Genomic DNA, 24,445 nt, shown 5'->3' with positions numbered 1-24,445 from the left:
AATCTTGCCTCCTAAGTAGCTAGGATCACAGGCCTGAGCCACCAGTATCCATGCATGATAATATATTAAAAAACAACCCCCCCCAAAAAAAATCCAGTTTCTCCCAATTGCATACATCAACACATTTGTTGGTAAAATCAGTTAAGTTAGTATACCCAACATTGAAAAGGAGCTTAAAAAACAAAAAGAAAATACATACACACCATACATATCACATGTGGAAAGGGCAAGTAATGTTTTATGCACCCTTGTCAGTTATATATGGCTTGTGCTCTAAACTGTAGCTCCAAAATGTTATTTTTTTACTTGGGTCACAGATTACATGCTTGAAAGTCACTACTCTGTAAGACAAAAGACTAAAGGCAAAGACTGGAAGCTGCACTATTCGAAGAAACCAAAAAACAGTAGCAGTAAAAAGAAATGAGAAAGATTAACAGAAGAGACACTAAAATAGATGAAAACACCAATGAAATGAGTTAACATTCCTGAGTAATTAGGGAGAAAGGTTCTATAAAAATAAACAGGCACTTATAAGGGAGAGCCAGCTAAGTAGTAACTCAAGGCAGGCAAGGAGGCATATTTAGTTTCAAGAGACAAGAGGACATCTAGATAGAACCACCAAAAAAGCTCCCCAACACAAACTCAGAGACAGGTCCACAACATGGTTTTAATTTGGTCACCTTTAACAGTACTATACTAATTACCTTTGTTATACAACAAATTTATGCTGTTCTCAAACCAAGTGGTTATGACTTTTAAAAGCACATAATCACAACAAAGAACCAATATCATCAGTTAGTCCCTGGCTATTACATTATTTACCATCCCAAGGGCTTCACTCTGATTTAGCATTTGATGGATAAGTCCAGAAGGGCCTGTCATTTGGCTCTCTGCATGAAGATGATTTCCCCAGCACAGGGACGTAAGAGCTACATGAGCTCTATGGAACTGGCACTGCTAGGAGAGCATCATGCCAAAAGGCACCCAGAGGCTGCCACAGTAGGTCTGTGGCTGTCCTGAGAAGCTGCATAGTTGGCTCAAAAGCCCTGCTGATCCACAGAGGGGGCACGCAGGAAATGGCTGAATTCCAACAGATCACTTTATTCACCACTGTATCACCAACATACATCAGAGCATACATAATTAAATAAAGCAGAGTGGACTTCAAGGTAAAATGTCATCCTCAACCTGCCCCTGATGAACAGTGTGTTTTACAAAAGCCTTTTTATGTAGTAAATTACATTAATTACCAATATTTAAAAATCCAACAGGAGGGCTCAGGATCTGATTTATTAGACAGCAGGAAAATAACAGGTCTAGATTCTGCTACAAAAAAGCTCAAACTACTCATTGACAGCAACTAGACTTGCCTAGGGGCAGGAAAGGAAATTCTTCAGACTACGCACAGGGACAAACTCACCACCCTGAACAAGGTAGTAAAGAGTACACGTATAGAAAACAGAGAAATCCACATACTAAATAACATATCCACAATGACTGCCATCCCTTAGGGATCGGATAAGCATGTGTTTGTAGGAAGCAAACAAAGCTTTCCATAGAGAAACCACTTTCACGAGATGATTAGGTGGACCTGAAATGAAGAAAATACATTTCAAAAGATTGGTTCAGATTTTGACAGGGTTTCACTGAAAAACTTTTAAGACCCTTTCTTTGTTATCAAAAGAATTCCTAAAAACTACAATGCAGTAAAGAATTAAGTCCCTACTCAGAGGCATATACTTACAAGTAATACAAATTAAAAATAAAGAAGTTGTCAAATATCTAACTATGAAAGGTTAGAATACTAACTGGAACTACTTGGAATACGCCAGGCTAAGCTCGTGCTCTGCTTTAAGGCATTACATTGAAATGAATTTCATTCTCACTATCATTTTTTTTTCTTTTTAACCTTAATCACCAGCGGCTGGACAACTGAAATGGACAAGAGAACTATATAAATGTCAGAGTAATATGTAAACCTCATTAATGTTTCCAAAAATTCATTTATAGATAGAAACAGGTCCAAATAGATGCCTGTCTAAATGTACTGCAATTACGTTACAATTATTTTTCCAAATACACAGATATGCTCTGTCTTTTCTCAGCTCATTACTGACTCAAACAATTTGCTCTTCTGGGATCAATTGTTTGCTAATAAATAATTGTTTACAGTCACAAAATGATGTTAGGAGGTTTTCTTATTAGTTTTCCTTCTGCACCCTAATAAGATTGAAAACTAGCTGATTCCCAGGAGTCTAACCTTAACCTCGCTTTGTTTAACAGCCCAGGAAATGATGAACCATCTGCTTCAGAGAATGATGGACAGCCAAGAGGAAATACTGTTTAATTGTAGATTAACCTCCTCATGAAGCAGTCTGAAGCAGCTTTGAATTAGCAACCATAACCAGCAAAAGAAATAAATGGCTCAAGAGTCTTTTCCTCCCCCATTTAAGATCCAGAAAGAATGCAAAAGGATTTTTATTACTTGTTTTTATTTACAAACATTTACCACCACAGCGGAAACAAAAACCAAAGTCAAAACTGATTCTCAAAAGTGTAGTCACGGCCCTTAAATTTTTATTTGCCCAAATACCTTTAATGCAGCAAACCATCAAACCATCTCATGCACTTAAGGGAGTTGTTAATAAGTTTTTTTTTTTAAAAAAATCAATAAAAACCTCTTTTTCATTATTTCAGATTCTTATCTTAAAAGTATTATTTCTCTGGTTTCTTTGTAAATAACAATAAATCCACTGTTGGGGAATACAAATTGTTTTATTATCAACACGGCATTTAAATAAATGAAATCTTGTCAAGTACATGGTGACCTACAAGTTCAAAAGAAAAAAAAAAAAAAAAAAAAGAACAGCATGAGATCAAAATGGCCGGCCAGGATAGAAGACACAAAAGTGACAGATTAAATGCAAACAGTTCTTTATCCAATAGACTTTACAATCGAAAGCTTTTCTCAAGTTAGTCCTGTAAAAGCATATGATACTAAATACTGAACATTCTGCCTCTTGCCTAGAACCCAACAAATTTAGCAAGGGTGTCATATTCATTTTAATTCAGAAAATACAGGACCTTGAAAACATTCCTATATTCCATCAGCACTGATAACCTTCTTCCAGGACCTTGGGGACAGGGAGACAGCGAACAGGACAAAGTCACTCGGGTAGGACTATTATGATTTAACACATGCCTAACAATCCTCTCATAAGCTCAATAGAGATAATTAAGTAAAAAGCTTTTGAGAGTCTGGTAGCAAAAAAAAAAAAATTATTCTTCTCATTCAATAGTTCCAACCTAAAGTCAGAGACATCTATGAAAACTTCAAACTGAAGTAAATTTACTATTCTAGGCAAGGCCATGTAACTCTGGGTTTCCAATAAGACCTGAAGGTCATTCATTCTGTGTAAATGTTATAGAAACAACCTTCGTGGAGAGGAAAGATTTTTGGCAGTTCAAACTCCTAAATATCTTAAATAGAATTTACCAAAATAAATTATTCTTGAATTCCTCAACTTAATTTTGAAGCAATGAGCTAGTAATAACTGCAGAGATTCAAATAATAGAGCCTATTCAAGAAGAATGAGAGCTTGACATTCTTCTCTACAAAACAACTAGGCACAATTTTATCCATCAGACGTCTATCAACCTACGGATATTGAAAGCTTGGGAGAACAAGATAAAATCAACTCCAGCCCTACAGTCAGCTGTAATATCAAGCAGGCATCAACAATGCTATTCATGAATTTAGAAAAATTAATAAATCCTGGGTTGAATGCAAGAAAAGGCTCAAATACAGGTGAAGCATACTCACTTGGGTTTTGTTTCAGCATCTGTCACTTGGCGAATGAAGATACCATCTTCAGGATGTTCTGTGTCATCCATTTCATACATATATGATGATGCTATGGCAAGCATGGTCCCATCATTGCTGAAGGCAAGTGATGCGATGCTGGTGGGGTACCGATGGAATTGGCACAGTCGCTTCTTGTTAAATGGATCCCAAATATTTACAAACCCATCAGAGCCACCTAAAAGTCATTTCAAAAGAGTTAAAGTGATTCTTAAATCCAGACACAATAAGAAACATCCCAACAAACAGCTAATTTTTAAGGTCACTGAAGTGAATTTCCCCCCCAAGAAATACTATATTAGGGTATCTGCCATAAACATTTTGAAAACACAAATTTTTAAAATAATTCTGCCTTAATAATTAGATGTAAGTTAGCACACCATACTTTACCTGTGGCAAATGTATTGTGGATATTGTGAAAAGAAATAGCATTGACCGGGTAAATCTGCTCAATATTATTTTCTTTTAGTCTGTGACATTTGAAGGCATACTTCTTCTTCTGTACCTCAGGGCTGGGGTCCAAATACTCAACTGCCACTCGGCCTTCAATAGAGCTTAATACATAACCCTGTCAAGTAGGAACCGAAGGACACAGATGGTAAAATGTAGCTTCCAAAATAAGGAACTAGTTCCCAAATTTAATCTATAATAAAGATATTTCAGAGATGAAAATTACAACAAACTACTTAAGCTGTACTGTCATAATTATGGCAATTCTATAGAACGTGAAGAACATCTATAGTGAATTTCTAAGAAAGAAGGCTATCAGCACTTGCTTTCTCCGACTATCATGTAAACTGCAATAAAAAATGTCAACTTCTTTTATCAAACCAAAATAAGGAAATGGAAGTATTTTAGTATCTTGTTTCCTGTCTAGAAGAAGATTCAAATTTGTTCCCTCAGTTAAAATATAGTCTGCATTCAATGGCTTCTTCATCTCTAACTGTAAGAACTGTGTTTCATTCACTGGGAGCATCAATAATCCAAATCGACCAAAACACCAGTCTTCCATCTCAGTCGCTCTACCTCCGACATTTACTATAGCTAGTCAGGTTTGGAAAAAAATTAAAAAAATCAGAAACAGTCGAAAATGGTTTACAACTAGGTATTGGTGGCTCACTCCTGGCTACTTAGGAAGCTGAGATCAGAGGATCAAGGTTCAAAGCCTGCTGAGCAGCAAAGTTCATGAGATTCGTATCTTCAATTAACCAGCAAAGGCCAGAAGTGCAGCCATCTCAGGTGGTAGAGCATAAGCCTTGAATTAAAGAGCGAAGGGGCAGTACTAAGTTCAAGCCCAGAGGCTTATCACTTCAAGCCTTTCCTTATACTTCCCTGAAATGGCAACATGTTATAAAAACAAGAGAAATAACATACTAAATAACAAATGTTTTATATCTTCAAGATAAAGTTTATTCCTAATTTACTTATAGGAAAAGAATTCAGGAAAACCCTAAACTCCCATTATAAAGTAAAGGTAGACCCACAGAAAACTTCAGATATAAAAACATACAAACACTTTATGTAACATAAGCATATTTTAATCACATTTAAGTCTCTTTAAATTTCACTTAATTCTTTAACTTCAATAGTAATGTACCATTTCCTTTAAATTAAAAAAAAAAACCACCTAGGGTTTTTTTGTTGTTGTTGTTTATGGTTTGGGGGTTTTCTTTGTAGTACTAGGAGTTGAACCCAGGGCCAATGCTTTATCACTTAAGCTACACTGACACACTAAGGTACTAGACTTCTGAGGCAAAGGGCCCAGAGGGGAGCCATGATTGCAAACATACCTGCTGTTTAGAATGATTTTTCCCCTTACGAAACTCTTATCACCACTGACCCCTCAACCAGCTCCCCTTACAACTTTAAGGACCAGGTGAGAAGTGAGCTCCCTAAAGAATAAAGAACAAGTTAATCTCGTTAAGTGATGATAGGAGAGTCACTCTGCAGATCCTAGAGGCAGTCTCAGTTGGACTCTGCAGGTCGCTCTATAACCCCAATCCTAGTGAAGTAGAGATCCAGAGGATAGTGGTTCCAAAGTCAGCCCAAAAGCCAGGTAGGGTGGGACATGTCTGTGCCCATGACTGTAATCCTAGCTATTCAAGAGGCCTAGGGTAGGAGGCATCAAAGTCTAAAGCTGGCAGTTGGCAAAAAGTCAAAACACTACTGAAAAATAACAAAAGCCAAAAGAGCTGAGAGCATGGCTCAAGTGGCAGAGTGCTTGACTAGTAAATCGAGGCCCTGAGTTCAAAACCCTAATACCACCAAAAATCAGAGCATGGTTCAAATGGCAGAGTGCTTAACTAGTAAATTGAGGCCCTGAGTTCAAAACCCTAATACCACCAAAAATCAAACAAACAAAAAAAAACCCACCAGTATTGTGAGGAGCATTGCATCTAATTCTATAATTGAGAGAAGAAATCTATTGAGTATCACGGTTACAAAAAACAAGAAAAAAAAAAAAAAAAACAGGTATGTGTGGCTGTACACACCTGTAATCCCATCATTTGGGTGGCTAAGGGAGGAGGATCACGAGATCCAGGACAGCCTGGGCTACAAAGGAAAACCCTGCTGTTCCAAAGGGAAAGAAAAACAGCAAATTCTGTCAACCTGAACTTCCAGATTCAATTCACTGATGTCTAAGTTTGATTTGTATTTGTATTTTTTCATCATCTTTAAGTAATATACAGAGATCAAACTCAGGATACCAATTATGAGTACAATTCACCTTGATCAATGCCACTCCTTTGCATCATGCATGGGGGTTTCTAAGTTTTCAAGCTGAAATATCTACAAAAGTAGATGAAGACCAGTGGCTCCAGTGTCAGAGCGCTCATCTTCAGCAAAAAAGCTCAGGGATAGCATCCAGGCCCTGAGTTCAAGCACCAGGACCAGCACACAAAAAAAGCTCTAAAGGTAATGGTCAAATCACTGAATACCATATCAGTACCTGTTTGTTTGGGAAGGCCCGGATACATCGTGTCTGGTATTTCAGGCTGGACTCCCTGCGCTGCTGCACATAGCCCATGTTCCGTAAGTCCCACACCAGCACTCGGCGGCCTGCTGTACCCACTATCAGCCGGTCTCCAGACACTGAGAGGGTATACACCTTTTAGGAGAGATCAAAACGTGCTACAATTCATCTATATCCTGAAAACGGCATTTTGACCACAAAGTCCAGTTAATCATAAAACCCTAAGAAAACACAGGTACCAATGTTAGATACTGTGTGAAATCACTCACACAAAATAGCAAGCCCGCAATATTCTTAACACTTCACTAAGTATCATATATGTTCTAATTAAGTCCACAGAAGTACTTTAAAGACTTAATGTTCTTTATTAAAAAATAATAATTTCCTAGCTTCCTCATTTCACTTAGAGACATGAAAGGGGAAAACTCAAAATGAGACAGCAAAACCATAAAATTCAAGACCCCTTTAAATAACCTCTTACTTTACACAAAATAATTACTTTTTTCTATGAGACCACGTTTGGGAAGCAGATTTCATTCTGTAACTCCCAGCTTTTCTGAGAGGCAGGAAGGCACTATCCTTAACAAGCACTTTAGTTGCTTTAGGTGGCACAAGCTCAACATCAGAAAGAGGGTGACAATGGCATACAGCAAGGCTAACCACATCTGAGGTCATCACACTCAGTATTTAAGATACAAGTTCATCTTTAGGGAAAAATAAATGTTAAGCACTTTAGCCCCTTATAGGGAAATACTTAAACTTCCACAAAAACTACCTGATATTAAATAACAAATTTACCCGCAAGCATTTGGTGGCTAATTTTAGATAATATTTGGAGACAAGAGGTACCAAATTTTTCCTGATTAAATTATAAAACAAAATCCTGACCTAAGGTCATAACCAAGGTTATTATTTTCTTTTAACAAACATCTCTAATCTAACCCAATATTTCCAACTTTGAAGAATTGCTATTAAAAATATAGATGCTCTATGATATAGTAAGTAATCGCTTATCACTTAGCAATTACACCATAACATTAATAATCACTAGCATGCCAACTTTAGGTCATTGGCAAAAAAAAAAAAAACTTAGGTAATAATGAAATGTTACAACAGCAGACCCTACAGTTTGACTTACAATTTAGTAAATAAAGTGACTAAAAGAAAAATGAGAATTAAAATAGGAACTATTTAATGTTTGCATATTTGCATACTCTTATCAGAGAACAAAATGTTTTATGAAAAATGAAAATTAACCTAAGATGTATGAAGTATCAAAGTTCAAAACAGAATCCAGAAAGATCAATTTATAATGGTACAATCATATCAGAAATTTTACCTTAAATCTCTACTATACAGGTGACACACAAGCTTCTAATGGTGCTTTCTATCCCCACTGATCATAAATCAAAGGAAACTACTGTCATGCTACTGACTAGGTATATACATTTATCAAAGAAAGTATTAAAAAAAAGTGACATAATGAACCTTGCTGAACCAATAAGCAGCTTGATTCAGTGTGGCTGTCCATTATATGATATTCTGTCAGCAATTTATCACAGTTCTTAACATGTTACATACAACCATAAATCAAAACCAGAAACAATGCAATTATTTTATTCTGAACAAAGGTCTTGCCAGGAGTAGATCCGACTGTGATGTGACAAAAATAATGGCTCTTTGGATGCACTACTGTATATAATGATGGCTAACAGGAACTGAATAGCATATTTACACCAAGGAAACATTTTTAAACTGCTAAAATCATTGATCTTTAAAATTAACTACCATCTGATAAAGTATGATAAGGATAGTTAGAATTCTCACTTTCCTCACACAGATCAAAAGGCTAGAATATAAAAGGCCTCCAAACTACATTGATCAGCATGCACACACACACACACACACACACACATAAAAACATACAATATATATATATATATATATATATATATATATGAGAACAGTTAAAGTTTCAGATCATACAACACCTTTTAACTTAGCATGAAACAATAACCTATTTCACCCTCAACAGTCTATGAATATAAAAATCTTACCTTTTCAGGTTGAGAGAAGGTTCCAGCATTACAAGGAGTTCTGGGATCCCACAATTTAACTGTTTGATCCCAACTTCCAGTAACCATCACATTCACTTCCGGACAGTATTCAACACATCTGATAGGGGCATCATGAGTTCCAACAAGATTTTCTATAGGAAAAAGAGAAAAAAAATAAGTAACACCTGGCTTTATTATCTCAATTAAACAAAGATTCTTCAACTTAATAAACTAAAGGAATATTCAACTATGATGTCTCATTCGACTCCACAGAAATGTCTGCATACAGAAGTCTCTCCATGACTACAAGAAGTTATCCTTTCCTCTCTATTCACTTACACCTCATAGTTTGATTCACTAACATAACGTATTACCAAAGACTAGCTTGAATTTCTAATTGCATTAAAATGATAGCATGTCTGCTAATTTCGTCACTGATTCTAGATTTTCTCACCAAGAATCTTGTTTAATCTCTCTCTGCTTATATCTCGTGCAAGACTCAGTACATGCCAGGTGTTCAAGAATACCTGTTGAATAATAATAAATGTGCAGAGAAAGAACTCTGGTCTCCTGTATCTTTGCAACTCTCAGCTGTCTTAAACATTAAGCCAATGATAATTAAAAAAAAAAAAAAACAGAAAGCAACTTATTTATGTGGTTACAGGACTATTAGAGATGGGTAGAGGCTTTTGCATGAAAGTCCCTTTCTGATGTGACTTTTCTTTCAACTCAATGTACTCAAGCCCAAATAAATTGTCTCAATTATTCCACTTGGTTTTTCACAGTAGGTCAAATTTATAATGCATAATTTACTTCCTACCAGTTTCAACCTTTACAATATCCAATTTATTTAGTTAATTATTGCCAATATGCCAAAACCCATGTAATCTAAGGATACACAAATGAATGAATGAACAGGGCTAGGGAATACAGCTTAGGACTAGAGCACTTTCAAAACACTGGATTCAACTCCCAGGCATGCATACATGCATGCATAAAGAAGTTCTGAGTCTTAATAATGTAACTTTTTAACAGTATAACATTGACACAAAAAACAAAAGTTATCTCATGAAGTTTGAAATGGTCTTCATAGAAGTAACAGTTCTCTTAAGCTACAATTCATAATAATATTATTTCCTAAACTTTTGAATAAACCTAAAAGATAATTTAATTATTCAAATTTATTAAATATTTAAATTTATTAATAATTAAACCTAAAAGATAATTTATTATAAAAGGTAAGTTACTGGCAAGCCAAACCACATCTAGGCAGTTAAGTTACACAGGGAAGTACCTCTTTGCAAAAGCCTCTGCTGACTGGGCACTTATTGTATATATGTGCCATCTTCCATCTATTCTCCCATTGTTCAACCCCACCTATGTGTAGTTATCTGTGACCTGGCATCTCCTTTAAGAGTATCTATGTCTAATGTAGGATAAACAATAGTTCAGAGCACTCAGCGTACATATGAGTTCCATTCCCATCTCTACTCTACCTCAATGTGATAAAAACAAATAAACAAACTGGGCCAGTTATTTTATATCTGGGCCTCTAATGAGATGAAACAAATTCCACTCATAAGTACACAAGCAAGACTAATATGAACATAATTATTATGTTGTGGGTGGTTGATTTCTTCTTGGAGGACTTTCCTCCTCCAACTTAGAAACTAGCTTCTAAAAAGACAACCTTAAAACATTCAACCTGTCTTGGAAAACCATAATGAATCATAAACCACTACAAGACTCTATCCATGTCTAAAGACAAACACCCATCATTTTCTTTAAAACACTTAGAATGTTTATTTTACTGCAAAAACATATGTACAATGTTTTCTGGTACACAACACATGTACAATGTTTTCTGGTACACTGAATGATTATAATTTAAACAAAAAGGCCCAGAATTCAACCACAAGAATTCCCCCTAAGCACCTTAATAACTAAGCAATTCAACTAATATTGTTTCTAAGTAAACACTTATAATACCTAGTAACAAAAATGATTTTTTTTAAAAAGTTGCCACATTACCTTGATCAGTATTTAAATCATGCATTTTCAACTGATGATCCAATCCTCCACTCCACGCATGTGTTGGATCCTACAAAGTTAAAGTTATGAAACATTTAAAAGTTACATAGCTTTATAAAGTATGTCAAAACTCTATTTCTGCAGCCAACTGTTCATGAAACTCAGGGTATCGAATAACCAACCATCTCTGTAAATAAACAAAAGAATAGACTGAAAAAAAAACCAGTAGGCATGTAGTCACAATAGCGACTTGGCTGTTTTACACCGATCAGCCAGCACTTAAACAGCCATTTCTTCCAGAAGTTGTTTTTAACATGGAAGTCAAATTGGTCTTGCTGCAAATTTCCAGTACCATTACCCCATGTCTAGAAAGTTGACCTATGCCTATTCTTGAAACCCGAAAGCATCCGATAAAAGTTTGCATCTCCCCAATGCAAAATCCAAACCAAACAGACTGAGTTGGCACCTGGTCCAAGACAGGCGTTCCAGAACATCTAAAGAGCTGTCCCAGTGAGTTCCCCTAAGCGGCCTCCCACCCGAGCCTGCTCGGCCCAGGCTAACACCGTGTAAGGCGGGGGCAGACACGGAAGCCACCTACGTAGAAGGCGCAGTCCAGCACGGCGCCGGTGTGCTGGTACTTGAGTCGCATGGAGTTGGCGGGCACATCGTAGAGGCGCACCGACGTGTCCCAGGACGAGACCAGCAGAAACTGGGAGGTGTTGGGGCTGAACTTCACCGAGGAGATGCCATCCTCGGGTGGCTGGTTCAGCTTGAACTCGTTAGAACCTGTCATCTACACACAACAGACGACCAGTCAGCGTCGCCCCAGGGACTAGGGGTCGAGGGACAGACGGGGCACGCAGGCTGGGGCTGGGGGGTGGGGGAGCCTGAGCGAGTCCAACGAGGTCTGCGCCTGCGCAGGCCGAAGCCCGCCACGGTGAAGACCCGCCCCGTCCCGCCCCGCGCCGTCCGGCCCCGGTCCCGCTCCCCCCGCGCCCCGGCCCGGCCCGGCCCAGCGCGTTCCCGCACCGACACGCCCGGCCCGCATCGCCCGCCCGCTAACCCCGGCGGCCCGCCCGGCCCGCCTCCTCCCCGCCACCGGAGCTCGCGGCCCCAAACGCTCTCGAAAGAAGACGGAAGCGAGACGCGGTCCCCGGCGGACAGCCCCCCGCCCCCGGCTGCAGACCGGGGTCCGCGGAGAGTCCGCTACTGCGCCCCTCCGCCGCGCGCGCCTACCTTGGGCTCCCCGCTGAAGTAACGTCTCAAATCTCCAGCCGCTGCAGCCGCCTCCTGGCTTCCCTCCGAACGCACTCGGGCCGGGTGAAGGAGGCGGAGAGGAAACTCCGGTACGGGCCTGCCATTGGCTGATTTCAAACGCCAACGGCTCACTCCGGGAAGCCAATTGGTCCGTTCTGCTGTCTGAATCCGTCGTCGCAGTCTTTCTGTTCCGGCTCAAAGGGAAATCCTGGCTTTTCTGATCACGTGGTTTCGCCTTGCGACCGTGAGGCCCTAGAGCGATTACAAAACTACAACTCCCAGGGTGCTTCGCGTTGAGGCGGGGCTCGCTCCCTCCCACGCCCGCGCTCAGTGAGCTGGGAGATGTAGTCTCCCTGGGGCCACCACCCTGCTTGTCTTCTGAATAGTTAAGAGGGAAAGATGGGGTGTTTGTTGTTTTTGTTTTCTTTTTCCCAGTTCTGTTTATGGCACCCTGCCCGCAGTGACTCAGACACAACCGTTGGCTAAGACTAAATTCTTCTCTCCTCTGGGCGTGCATATATCTGAGAAGTGAACCAAAAACTTAACTATTGAAAGAAAAATATTTGTTCTTGTTCACTGCACTATTTGCCTCATTTCTTTTCTCACTTTTGGAGTTTGCGCCAAAGATTCGGGGCATCACGTTTCCCATTGTCTTAAGTTCTACTGACCTTATAGAAACTCGTACTTATCTCTCCACACCATCGTATTCCAGGCCTGGTGAGAGGCTCTGGGGAGATACATTTGATTAAACCAGCCCTTGGAAAGAACTCCATGAAGAAACAAATATTCTGCAGTGGTTTAAAGGCCAAGTAGATTCTTACAGAGATATATGCATCTCCACATCCTAAAGTGACAGCAATAAGCCTCTCAGTTCCACCCTGCCAGCATTTTCTGTTTCTAGAATCCCCCAGAAAAAGGAGAATCAAGAAAGCTACTTCAATAATGAGAAATTTTTTTACTCCGTGAAAGCAAAGCAATACCAAATCACTAGAATTTAGTGACTAATTTACCCTTTGAACTCCATGATGTAATCTCTTTTTCTCTGTCTATTTTAGAGGCAGTCATTATGTGATTTTGTATGCTGTGGGAGGCAACTGATAGGATTAAAGTATTTAAATCTTGAGGTATATTAAAAAGAAAACATTATTAGACACTGACACACTAGAGTCTCTTCTGACTCTAGACAATAAACATACACAAAGCAACCCTTGTGCTTATTGCATTGGTGTGAAACGTTAATGACAAAGTTCAAAAATTTTAAACGCAGTGCCCTATTTCCATTCTAACTTTAGCTAAATAATTTTATCTCCTGACTTATTTTGTTCTCTTTCCCAGTTGTTTAATTGCATTAGTGTTTCGAGATTCTAAGCATAAATTACCCGTTAATAAAATCTAAATGTATTTCATTATCCAGTGTGTGTATGATTCAGGTCCCTCTGGGCATGTAGTTGCAGCCAGACTCGATTTGAGTTTTAAGAAACGTCAATCTTTTAAATCTAGTTTAGAGGCTGAAGGGAGACCGATGACTTTGCTGATTATTCAAATGAATTGATGGGCTTGAGATAGGAAATATAGCAACAATGGGAGTCTTGAACAACATTTTAAATATAAATACAAAGTTGTGTGTGTTCGTGTATGTAATAGTTACCTGCAAGAGAGAGACATTCCAAGAAACTAATTGCACTGTTATATCACCAATGACTGCTAATTACTGGGCTAGTAAAAACGGTAAAATCGCTACATACGATGAACTGGAAAGGGGTCAATTCCTAAGTGTTAAGGGTAAACTCACTCTACAATTAAGGGCTTATGATGATTAGAGGAAAACACTTCCTATAAGAGAAGCAAGCCTCAAGAGAATATGCGACCCCATACTATTCATCATCATCAAGCTGGTGGCTCACAGCTGCAATCCTAGTTACTTGGGAGGCTGAGATCTGAGGATCACAGTTTAAAGCCTGCAGGGGCAGGAAAGTCCTTGAGACTCATTTCTCCAATTAACTGCCCCAAACCTGGAAATAGAGCTGTGGCTAAATGTGGTAGAGCACAAGCCTGGAGTACAGAAGCTCAAGGACAGCATGCAAGCCCTGCATTCAAGCCCCAGAACACACACACACACATACACACACACACACACACACACACACACAGATCTGAGGATGACCATTGGAAGACAACCCAGGCAGGCTAGTCCTTGAAACTCTTATCTCCAATTAATTAACCCCCTCCCCCAACCAAAAGCCAGAAGTGGAGCTATGGCTTACTTAAGTGGAGTGCTAGCCTTGAGCAAAAAGGCTAAGAACATTGTCCAAGCCCTGAGTTCAAGCTCCAGTACTGGCATCTCCCCCTCAAAAAAAGTGATCAAACGATAATCTACTAAAATACCGGCCCCAAAATAAAAACTGATAGGAGTGAAACATTCCTATACAAGAAGTTTCTCTGGAGTAATTTGAGCTTTTCTCCAGAAATGCTCGAATAATAACCTTAGAGGAGTGAGAGAACTTCAGGGAAATAAAATATAGGTATACAATAAATCAGAAATAAATGGACCACACCACTTTCCCGTCTTCCCACCCAAAATAATAGTGTAGTTTCTCAACGCGCGTCCTAGGGCTCTCTCTGTCAGCATATCACCATAAAATTCAGATAATCTCCATGCTGGCTTCAAGAGACCAGTCTGTCTCCCATCTAAAGACTGAGATCGGTCCCGGGCGCTGCCGCAGCTGCAGCCCCTGTGACCAGGCTTGCACCGGAGCGGGGTGAGCGGCGTTCGCCCCACGTGGTGCGAACCACCCGCCTCTGCCCCGCTCAGCTGCTCATTTCCGACGCCTTACAATAAATAACAGGTGGCTCCTCCAGCCTAACCCCAGAGAAGCCCTCACCTGCGCTCTCAGCCCTGTCAAAGCTGCGGGCGTGTCTACCACTGCCCGTCCCTGGGCGCCTTCGCCCTGCTGGCTTCAGGATTCGATGCGGGGGGGTGGGGGGTGGGGAAGCGATGGCGTGATCAGACTCTCCCAATGCAGACTTAGCCACCAAAGAAGCGCCTTTCGTCTCCTGTCCACGGTCACTTCCCGCGCAACTGTGTCGCTGGGGGCTGGTGCGTGGCTGCGAGCGGGTCTGGCAGCGCTGCCGGGGAAACGCTCCGGACGCCGCGCTCGCTGCTCGCCCTGCGCGGGAGGAGCGGAGGAGGCGCAGGCCGCAGCCCGGGCGGTGTCGTGGAGCAGCGGGCTTCGACCCAAGCCCCCAAGCGAGCCCAGCACCGGGGGAGATGTTTTTCGCGTCCCCACCCGGCCCACTTGGGAGGCGGCAGCTTCAGCAGCCAGGCCTGTTCCCCGCCTTCGTCTTTCCTGGCGCGAGTCTAAGTCTGGATCGCACCCGGAGCGCGCGCCCCAATCCATCGCGGGCCCTGGAAGGGTAGGGGAGAGCAGGCCCCAGCTACCTGCCATCCTCCCTCCCCCGTGAGCGACGTCGAGCACAGCTTTAACCCCGGCCACCAGCAACACCAGAACCCGACCTTTAAGAAATACCGGCACACTCTGCCACCAAAAAGCACCCAAAAAGCGCGTTGAACACCTCCCGTGCGTTGTCATGAAGGGCAATCGACCCCTCCAGAGTTAGCAAAGATGTTTAAAATGTGTTTATTTTCTTTTCTCTTTAAAAATATTTACAGATCCGAACTCTGTCTCGCCCCTCCCCATCCTCAGGAGGAAGGAAACGAAAAAAGTCGGTCAGATCGGCGTCCAAAGCCCCCCCCTCCCCCCTCCCGAGGGCCCGGCCTGGCAGAAGGCCTGGCGGGGTTACAGACACGCCGCTGTACGCGTGGAGGGGAGAAGGGGTATGTCTCGTTAACTTGATGTTCGTCTGATTCCTTGGTCCTCTACTAGCCAAAGCCGATCGGGGAGGGGGGGCCCAAACTCGCTTTCTCGCCGCACCCCTAGAAAACACCCCTGTGCAGAATGGGTTTCCCCCGCGCGTCTCGGTTTGGTTTTGGGTAGAAAGCAGGCGATCTGGCACGAGGCCTGTGGATAAATACCCGACACAAACACAAACCAACAAAGCAGGGCAGAGGCCATAAATAAGAGGTAAATGAACGAATACACATGGTGTATTTCTTAAGATTTCTGGAAACATGCCGCTTGGCTCCGGAGCACCGTGGACGGGTGCAGCCCGCGCCCGCGCCCGCCCCCCCCTCCCCGCCCGCCCGGATCCGCGGCAGGCAGGGGTGGAGAGGGAGGGCAGCTGGAAGCGGCGGCGGGGCGCACGGGGAGCGGGCGCCCGCGGGGCCCTGCGGGGCGGGTCAGTAGTCCAGCTTGTTGTAGAGGTTGTAGAGCGGTAAGGCCGAGAGGTTGCTGCCCGGGTAGTAGAGGGGCGCGGGGAAGGCGAGGGAGCGCGGCACGGGCACGCGCAGCAGCGAGCTGTCCCGGAACACCAGCGGCATGCCCACCAGAGTCTGCGCCGACGCGTGCGCCATGTTGGCCGCCTCCAGCTCGGCCGAGAGCTGCCGCTTCCACTTGTTGCGGCGGTTCTGGAACCAAGTCTTGACCTGGGTCTCGGTGAGCTGCAGGCTGGAGGCCAGGCAGGCGCGCTCCGAGCTGCTCAGGTAGCGCTTCATGTCGAAGGTGGACTCGAGCTGGTACACCTGGCTGCGCGAGAACACCGTGCGCGTCTTCTTCTTGGCCGCGCCCGCCTGCCGCTCGGCGGCCGCGCCGTCCCGGGGCCGCTCGGGCCCGGGCGAGGGCGAACCCGCCGGCAACAGCCGCTCTTTCTCTTCCTTAAAGTCCGGGTGCGAAGGAGACAGGAAAGGCGTGCGATCCGAGCCCGCGGGCCCCGCGCCGCCGCCGCCCTTGGGGGGACCTAGGGAAGCAGAGCAGACGGGAAGGCCCTGGAGTTAAAAGAGCCCCGGAGCGCCTCGGCTCGAATGGAGGCTTAGGAGAGGAACAGACGCCTGCAACCCCGGGCCCGCTTTTTCCCTTTTTCTTTTTTGCTTTACCAAACCTCTTCTTGCCCTGCCTCTCTCTCTCTAGCATCCAGATGCCAACCAAATGCCGCCCCCCCCCCTCCCTGGCCTTTCCAAAGCAACGGAAGAGGGACCTAGTGATTCCCAGATGCTGGGACCCACCCCTCCCCGTGCCTCCACCTTTATTAAAGGCAGCAGCAGGTGGAAGAGGCCTGGGGGTGGGGGCACTAGTAACAGCCATCCGAACCCGTGGGGGTTTTGCCTCCTCCAGCCTTATAGGGGTGGCATCCTTTCACGGGCCGTTTGTTCGCCAATCTCTGCCTAAGGACTTCATCCGAGGTAAGAGGACTCTGAGACACAGCACTGTCAATCACGGTAGAGTGCTGCTACTCGTTCCGAGGAGACAGGAGAAGAAGGGAAAGCCTCTGCGGCACAGACGCAACGCGCAGACCTCACTCGCAGACCGCGCGTGTCCCGCACGAAAGTATTCCGTGTGCTAAACGGGGGATCAGAGGCCTGAGCCGTGGGCCCCGCCCGCCCCGGGCCCAGTCCGCGGCGGTCCACTCGCCCTCTCCAGCCCGACCCCCCCCTCTCCAAAGGCCCCAGCTGTGCGGGGTCTGTGTCTCCCTCCACCCCTCCCCTTACTCCCCGAGCGCCTGCCGGGCCTAGGAGGCCCTGGGGCGCGCGCGCCCCCTTCCTTCCCCTCGGCCCGGGACCCCCAGCGACGGCAGCCGTGACCGACGGGACCTGGCACGGGGCCTGGGCGGGGGCCGCGCAGCCTCGCTCCCCTCGGGCGGCCCGGCTGGCGGCGTGCGATCCTTACCCAGGCAAGGAAAAGGAATAGGGGGGTGGTGGTGCTTGGGGCCTGGCTCCTTGGGGCCGTGCGGGTCTGGGCAGAAGCAAGCGGGCGCCTTCCAGCCGTCGTCCGGCTCCTCCTCCTCCGAGGACACGGACAGGCTGCGCTTCCGGGCCGGCCAGCCGGCGGGCTCCCGCGGTGCCTCGGTGGGGCCCCCGCCCAGGATGGACTGGATGGTGAAGCTGGAGACGCCGCCGCCGGCCGCCGGACACCCCTTGCCCACATCTTCCTTGCTTCCCATCCTGGGTTCATAAGAAATCGGAGGAAACCAAGAACTCCCTTTAGAGAAGACGCTCTGGGTGGAAGGTGGTGCGGGCGGGCGGGCGGGCAGGGGAGGGGCGGGGAGAGTCCGGGGTGGGGGGTGGGGGAGGGAGGGGGCTGCGAGCCTGGCGCGGCGTCCCTTCCGTGCGGGGGACACGCGCGGGCGCGGGACAGACGGACGCGCGGGGCTCGCCGCCCGCGCGGCTCCAGGTGAGCCCGCCCCGCCGGGTGCGGACGCCCCTTCCCCGCCGCCCGGTGGCTAGCGGGGCCCGGGGGGGGGGGGGCGGCGCGGCCTCATTTGCATAGAGGTCCCCCCCCCTAAACGCGGCCAATCGCAGCGCCGCCGAGCGGCCCCGGAATTTTTCAAAAGAAAAAAAGCCCCAGCCGGGCACGCAGGGCGGGCGCCGCTCCCCGCGCCCCGAGACCCCGGCGGGCGTCGCCTCGGTCCGTCCGAGGACATCTGGGCAGAACGCGCTCCACCCATGCCGGCTTGGATTCCTGGGCTGGGCCCGTGCCTGGGACCTCAGCCTCTCCAAGGACAAGGCGCACCGTGCCTTGGGGCATCGTGCACCCGCACGTCTCCAAAGCCCACGGAACCTGGCACTTCCTAGGGGCTCCGCCTGGCTGTCCACCCCGCCGAGTCCTTCACCAGCCCCCTCCCCGTGGGACAGGCACGGCTGTCACCAGCCCGCGTGGGGTGGGGTGGGGTGCGTTCAAAGCCTGGGTCTCGGACGGACGCTCTCTCCCATCACTGCCTGGGCCCCCCACCCCTGTCACAGGCCACAAGGTCTCGAGTCAAAGATCGCCGGGTTCGAGGCCCGACACCTCCGTTTCCACCGTGGCGGCGCGCACAGGTCTGTCTCCCTCGAAGCTTCTCTGCCCTCGGGTGCCGTCCCTCCCTTCCCCTATCGTGAAGATCGCTTCAGCGGCGGACTGGGACGGGGGGGGGGGGCGGCAAAAATTACCCACCCAGCGCTGGCAGCCGAGGCCAGGACTTCCTGAATAAACCTTGACCTCGGGCCAGCCGTCCGCCTGGCCAGGCGACCAGCGAACTTCATTTTGGGTACGCATCGCAGGGGTCAGGATTGCTAATAATAATAATAGTAATAGGAGGAGAAGGAGGAGAAAAGGAGGAGGAAGAGGAAGAGGAGGAGGAGAAAAGGAGGAGGAAGAGGAGGAGGAGGAAATAGGAGGAAGAAGAGGAGGAGGAGAGGAGGAGAAGGAGGAGGAGGAGGAGAGGAGGAGGAGGAGGAGGAGGAGAAGGAAGAGGAGGAGGAGGAGGAGGAGGAGGAGGAGGAGAAAATAGGAGGAAGAAGAGGAGGAGGAGGAAAATAGGAGGAGGAGGAGGAGGAGAGGAGAGGAGGAGGAGGAGAAGAGGAGAGGAGAGGAGGAGGAGGAGGAGGAGGAAGAGGAGGAGGAGGAGGAGGAGGAGAAGGAAGAGGAGGAGGAGGAGGAGGAGGAGAAAATAGGAGGAAGAAGAGGAGGAGGAGGAAAATAGGAGGAGGAGGAGGAGGAGAGGAGAGGAGGAGGAGGAGGAGGAGGAGAGGAGGAGGAGGAGGAGGAAGAGGAGGAGGAGGAGGAGGAGGAGGAGTTCATCCTGGAAAGGAGAAGGGGACGTGGGCTGTGGGGATGGGGCTTCGTTCAGACGTGGCCGGGGTGGCCACGGACGGTCTAACGTTGAGAGCTCCGGTTCCCTCTGGGCTCCACGTAACCGTAACAGGAGGAATGCCGGCCTCGCCGAGGCCCCGGCGGGCCCGGCGCACCAGCTTCTCCCGACCCTGCCAGGGCTCCCTGCAAACCCCTGCCTCTGGCTTCTTTAGTTCCCAGATCGTTCGTTCCAGACCCGAGAATCATCTCAGCACTGGAGAAAGGTTCCGGGCGGGGGGGGGGGCGGCTGCTGCCCACACAAGCTTTTGGGGGGGACGGAGCCAGACCAAGGCACCCCCTGCACCCCCACCCCGAGGCCTCGGGCCCCTCGGTGCCCTGCCCTGAAGGCGCACCCCCAAAAGCAAGCAGCCAAGAGTGAGGAGGGACTGGGGACTCTGCCCCCCGCGCGCCCCGGGTCCCGCACGCGTCCGGACTCTGCACGGTGACGGTGCCGTTCCTTCGGAGCCCGCGCCGCTCCGGGGTTATGGAGTAAAGCGCTTATAATATCATTAGCCGCGGTGAGTTACCGACTGTAGCCCTGCCCCTGGCAGAACTCTGCCTACTTAACTCCTGCAAGGGCTCGTTAATGGGCTAATTGATTAGGGGTCGGCCGCGCAGCCGGGAGCGGGGCGGGGACCGGGAGGCCGGCGAGGGGCAGGTGCCGGCCTCCGTCACCACATTAACCTCTTCAGGGCTCGGCGGTGGGGTCGAGACACATTACAAATGGTCAGCTTTAATCATGGTGTCAGCTCATTAACCCGGAAGGACCCGGCTCTGAAATACAATTTGTGCGTCCTCTCCTGCGCCATGCCAGCGCAGGCTCCCCGGGCCTGGTCACTGCGGGGCGCGGTTACGGGATAGAAGGGGAGATTCCAGGAAAGGAGGGTCCATCTCCCGCGCTAACCTGTGGCCTCTCGCAGCCTCCTCGCCCCTCAGCTGGTGTTGTCTCGGGGACTAGAACCCAGGCCAACCTGCGGAGCAGAGCCAGGGTGCAAAGGGGAGAGAGTTGGTAGAAACATTTCTAACCTAGGAAGTACTTGGGTCCCAGTAGGGACGCCTCATTCTTAATTTTGATCCTCACAGCAAATGTGATCTTTACTCCCATTGTACAGACAAGGCAAATCGAGGCTCAAGGAGGAAAGTGGCAGTCCCGGCAGAGCAAAGCAAGACTGTTGAGATCTCCACACAGAGTAAAGGGAAGAAGACTGGTGTTGACACTGAACCTGGAGAATAGCTGTGGAGAAGGCAGAAGATGCTAGCAATTAGGAGAGGGCTGGGGGCAGGTGAAAGGATGAGGTAGAGAGCCCAAGGAAGTGACCTCAGCCCCACCTGATAGACCCACCTAGGAGAAACAGTTCCTAGGCCCAAGAACAGCAAGTGATTGAGGGTAGGGCAGGAACGACCAGACCCCCAAGAACCCAGCTGGAGGATTATAAACCAGACACCTATGAAGACAAATGAGCCTACTGCTCCTGTTCCCAGGATTGGGAAGTTAAAGGAGCCATTTGGCCTAGGATTTCAGCCTGTTGTCACACATTCTGAGTGTCTCAACCCTCTTACTCCTCATGCTTTAAGCCACAGTGCACATGGCTTGCATAAGCCCTGTTGCACTCTCATACACTCACACTACTGCTGCTGCTGCTTCTGCTACACTGGACCAAAGAAGTGGGTGGTGCGCACAAAGGCCCAGGCAGGAAGGCAGTTCTCTGTAGCTGTGGGTCTCAGCTTTGCTGTGCTTCCCTTGACTGATTGATCACCTGCAGTCCTACGCACCTATGGCAGTCACTGGGAAGGGCCTAGAAGGTTAAGGCTTGACCTTCTCCTACTGACACCACATATTTTGGACATCTGGGGAGCTCCAAGACTTCAGGAGAGCACAGAGACCTTACGCCCCATCCTGGGCCTGAGCAACTACCAATCTCAGGACCAGGAAACGTATGGAAAACCCCATCCACAGACACCCAGCCCCTCTACCCTCAGCGCTAATCCTGCAGCCTAAAACCACCCCGCACACCCACCACATCTTCCCAGCTTCAGAATAGCTCCACGCTTCTTCCCTACTTCACCGATTCAGTAGCTGACACTCTATCAGGTGGCCTTCTTAAATCTTTGAGAGGTGACCCCGCCAACCTTCCTAAAAATCAGGCATAACTGGATTCCAAAGAATAATAAACTTTTTGAGACTGAGAGAACGCTTCAAGTTTAGGTCCCAAGATTATGCCGCTGCTCAATATTAAAGCGGCCCAGAGCAAACTTGCCAAGGAGCCTAATAAAAATTGATCCTCTCTGCTCTGTGGCTGTGGGGAAATAGGCTGGCTGAGCCGGTAATAGTGGAAGAAGGCTCCCTCCAAATGACAGATGAAGTCATAAACAAGTTTGATCTTGGAATCAAGCTTCGATAAATATTAAACACAGTCTGCCCCCCCCTTTTACGCGAGTGGATTATGATATATGGCGCGTCCAAACTTTAAAATAAGGAAATACCAGAGAAAATGATCTCAATAAATTTTCTAAGTATAAACGTTGATTATGTTTCGATTTTCATTCAAGGGCCTCTGCTGCTCGTTCTTTGGTGCAAATGACATCGTGCAATAGGCTTTTGGGGAAAAGGACTCCCTATTTGAAAAAGAGAGCCCCAGAGGTGTACAATTTATGTAATCTGCGGCTGGAAAATGAATTGTGTAATTTATTGGAAAACAGAAAGTCATGAAGATTGGATCAGCATAGCCGAAGCCCAACACCGCCCCCTCCCACATCCATCAAGTTCCAATTAACAGCCTAACCAGAGAGCTTTAATGGGTTTCCAATCTAGTGGCCTGATAGACTCATCAATTCCTCTGGGAGAAATTAAGAAAATCGACCGCCCCTTGGCGACGCAGTGTCATTCCTTTCTGCAACTATATGTCAAATTAAAAACACAATTAAAATTTAAACTGTTTCAATCAAAGGGTGCCCTGCAACCTATGTTTCACTTAATAGAACTTTGATGAAAATCTGATGCGTGCACTCCATCACCAAGGGGGGCAAGGGCGGCAGGAGATGGGGATTCTTTATATTTCTTTAAGACACGACTGCTGGGGTGAGGCACACCAGGTAGCTCCACCTCACTGCGAAGGCCTCAATGATGGGCAAAATGTGTTCTCTTCTGGCTCTCTCCTGAGCCCTCTAGCTAGCTGCACACATCTCCCTCAGCTCCTTTTCCTCTCCAGCCTCCAGAACCCAGAGGAATTCTTTCAGAACCTTGGAGACCCACACTTTGGACATTTCCAACCCCAAGACGCATTTCCCACAGCAGCAGCTAAGCCAAGGATCTGGGCGAGTACAACCAACACTTTGCAGCCACTAGCTGCCCTTGGCTTCCGGTCTCTAAAGCTGCCCTGATGTTTTAAAGAGGCGGTATAGAGTATGGTGTGGGTGAAAGGGGGTGGAGTCCCTGGTTCCGGGGAGGACTATGATGTGTTGCAGTCTGGAACTTAATTCTCCTCAGCTGCAGCTATCTACAGGATTCTCCTTGAAGGTATGTGGGCAGGAGAAACACACCAGGAGACAAATGCAGCCTAAATATCAACCCAAATCCTACTTGGAGTCACCAGGCAGAACTCCAAAGTCCACTCAACCTAGTTATCTCTGGAAGCTCTTTAGCTTCTCTCTCCTCTCCCTGTTTGTAGGTCAAAAGGTCACCATCTTCTGTTCTGCGCGCAGGTGCACATTCAGGCATGCACACTTCCAGTACACCAGACTCAATGCTGAATCCCGCAAGGACTGCAGACTCGGTGTGGTTTGGGGTAGCAAAAAGGCAGGAAGCCGAGAGGAGGAGCTTTGCAGGTGTCTGGAAGGGGAGGGGGAGGGACCCATGCCTCAGGGAAGGGGCGTTGTGATGAGCAGGGGAACTCAAGGTTCTTCTGCCCTGGACCCGGTGATGGTGATGTGTGGCCCAGTAGAGAAACCTTTTCCTAGCAGCTCTGTGGAGTTTGTTTAGATCTCTCTAATGGGAAGAGGACCCCTGAGATATGGATCACCTGGAGAAGTGGGGAAAATGGTCTTGGAACCAACCAGGGTCCCACCCAGCAAAGGCTCAGCCCCACGGCAGCTCTGGGGGAGAGCTCAGGTGTCCCACGCCCACAGAGATGGATGTAAGTTGGGGAGCTGGACATCACCAAAGGCCTCCCCCAAAAGCATTTGTTCTTCAGACTAAAGAGCCTTGAATCCATTCCACCCCATCTCACTTGCCAAGCTGGCGACCACAGAAAAGAAAGCAAATTCCACAGACCTTTTTACCTCCTCCTTCTCCTGGCTCCACTTCCAGGCTCTCAGGCCAGGAGAGGCAGGCCCACTGGAGTTCTCTTCGTGGCCTCTTGACTCAGGCTGGCCAGGGGCCTGCTGAGGGGCGTCCTGCTTAGAATGAGCACAGTTGGCAGGGGGGCAGTTTATATCTGTCTTGCTGTTGTTTGATGTACACACACCCGCTCTATTTACTACCAAATAAAAGAAATACATCTGTGTTGCCAACAGAAACAATTTGTGCGCTGACTCTGCGGTCTCC

The 24,445-nt window shown here is 47.1% G+C and overlaps 2 protein-coding genes across 3 annotated transcripts; both read right to left on the bottom strand.

Annotated features, from left to right (window-relative positions):
• Nucleotides 1-1,081: 1,081 nt before the first annotated feature.
• Bub3 (BUB3 mitotic checkpoint protein) lies at nucleotides 1,082-24,262 on the bottom strand. Of its 2 annotated transcripts, none has more exons than XM_069988239.1 (9): nucleotides 24,173-24,262; nucleotides 12,161-12,433; nucleotides 11,523-11,717; nucleotides 10,925-10,994; nucleotides 8,894-9,045; nucleotides 6,813-6,971; nucleotides 4,253-4,430; nucleotides 3,824-4,040; nucleotides 1,082-1,591 (listed from the first exon to the last, which is right to left on the bottom strand). In XM_069988239.1, exons 3-9 carry the CDS (start codon nucleotides 11,715-11,717, stop codon nucleotides 1,582-1,584), a joined length of 981 nt encoding a protein of 326 aa, XP_069844340.1. In that variant the 5' UTR covers nucleotides 12,161-12,433; nucleotides 24,173-24,262; the 3' UTR covers nucleotides 1,082-1,581. The 2 variants fall into 2 exon arrangements, with proteins under 2 accessions (XP_069844340.1, XP_069844339.1); XM_069988238.1 differs by lacking the exon at nucleotides 1,082-1,591 and adding an exon at nucleotides 2,476-2,828.
• On the bottom strand, nucleotides 15,262-24,248 carry Hmx2 (H6 family homeobox 2). Its single transcript, XM_069988241.1, has 3 exons — nucleotides 24,173-24,248; nucleotides 17,962-18,236; nucleotides 15,262-17,035 (listed from the first exon to the last, which is right to left on the bottom strand). Exons 2-3 carry the CDS (start codon nucleotides 18,233-18,235, stop codon nucleotides 16,479-16,481), a joined length of 831 nt encoding a protein of 276 aa, XP_069844342.1. The 5' UTR covers nucleotide 18,236; nucleotides 24,173-24,248; the 3' UTR covers nucleotides 15,262-16,478.
• Nucleotides 24,263-24,445: the final 183 nt, after the last annotated feature.

Source organism: Dipodomys merriami, unplaced genomic scaffold, assembly GCF_024711535.1.
Source record: "Dipodomys merriami isolate MVZ:Mamm:240054 unplaced genomic scaffold, mDipMer1.0.p SCAF_35, whole genome shotgun sequence".
NCBI lineage: Eukaryota > Metazoa > Chordata > Mammalia > Rodentia > Heteromyidae > Dipodomys > Dipodomys merriami.
Note: the sequence above shows the minus strand (reverse complement) of the source record. Positions and strands in the feature narration are given on the sequence as shown.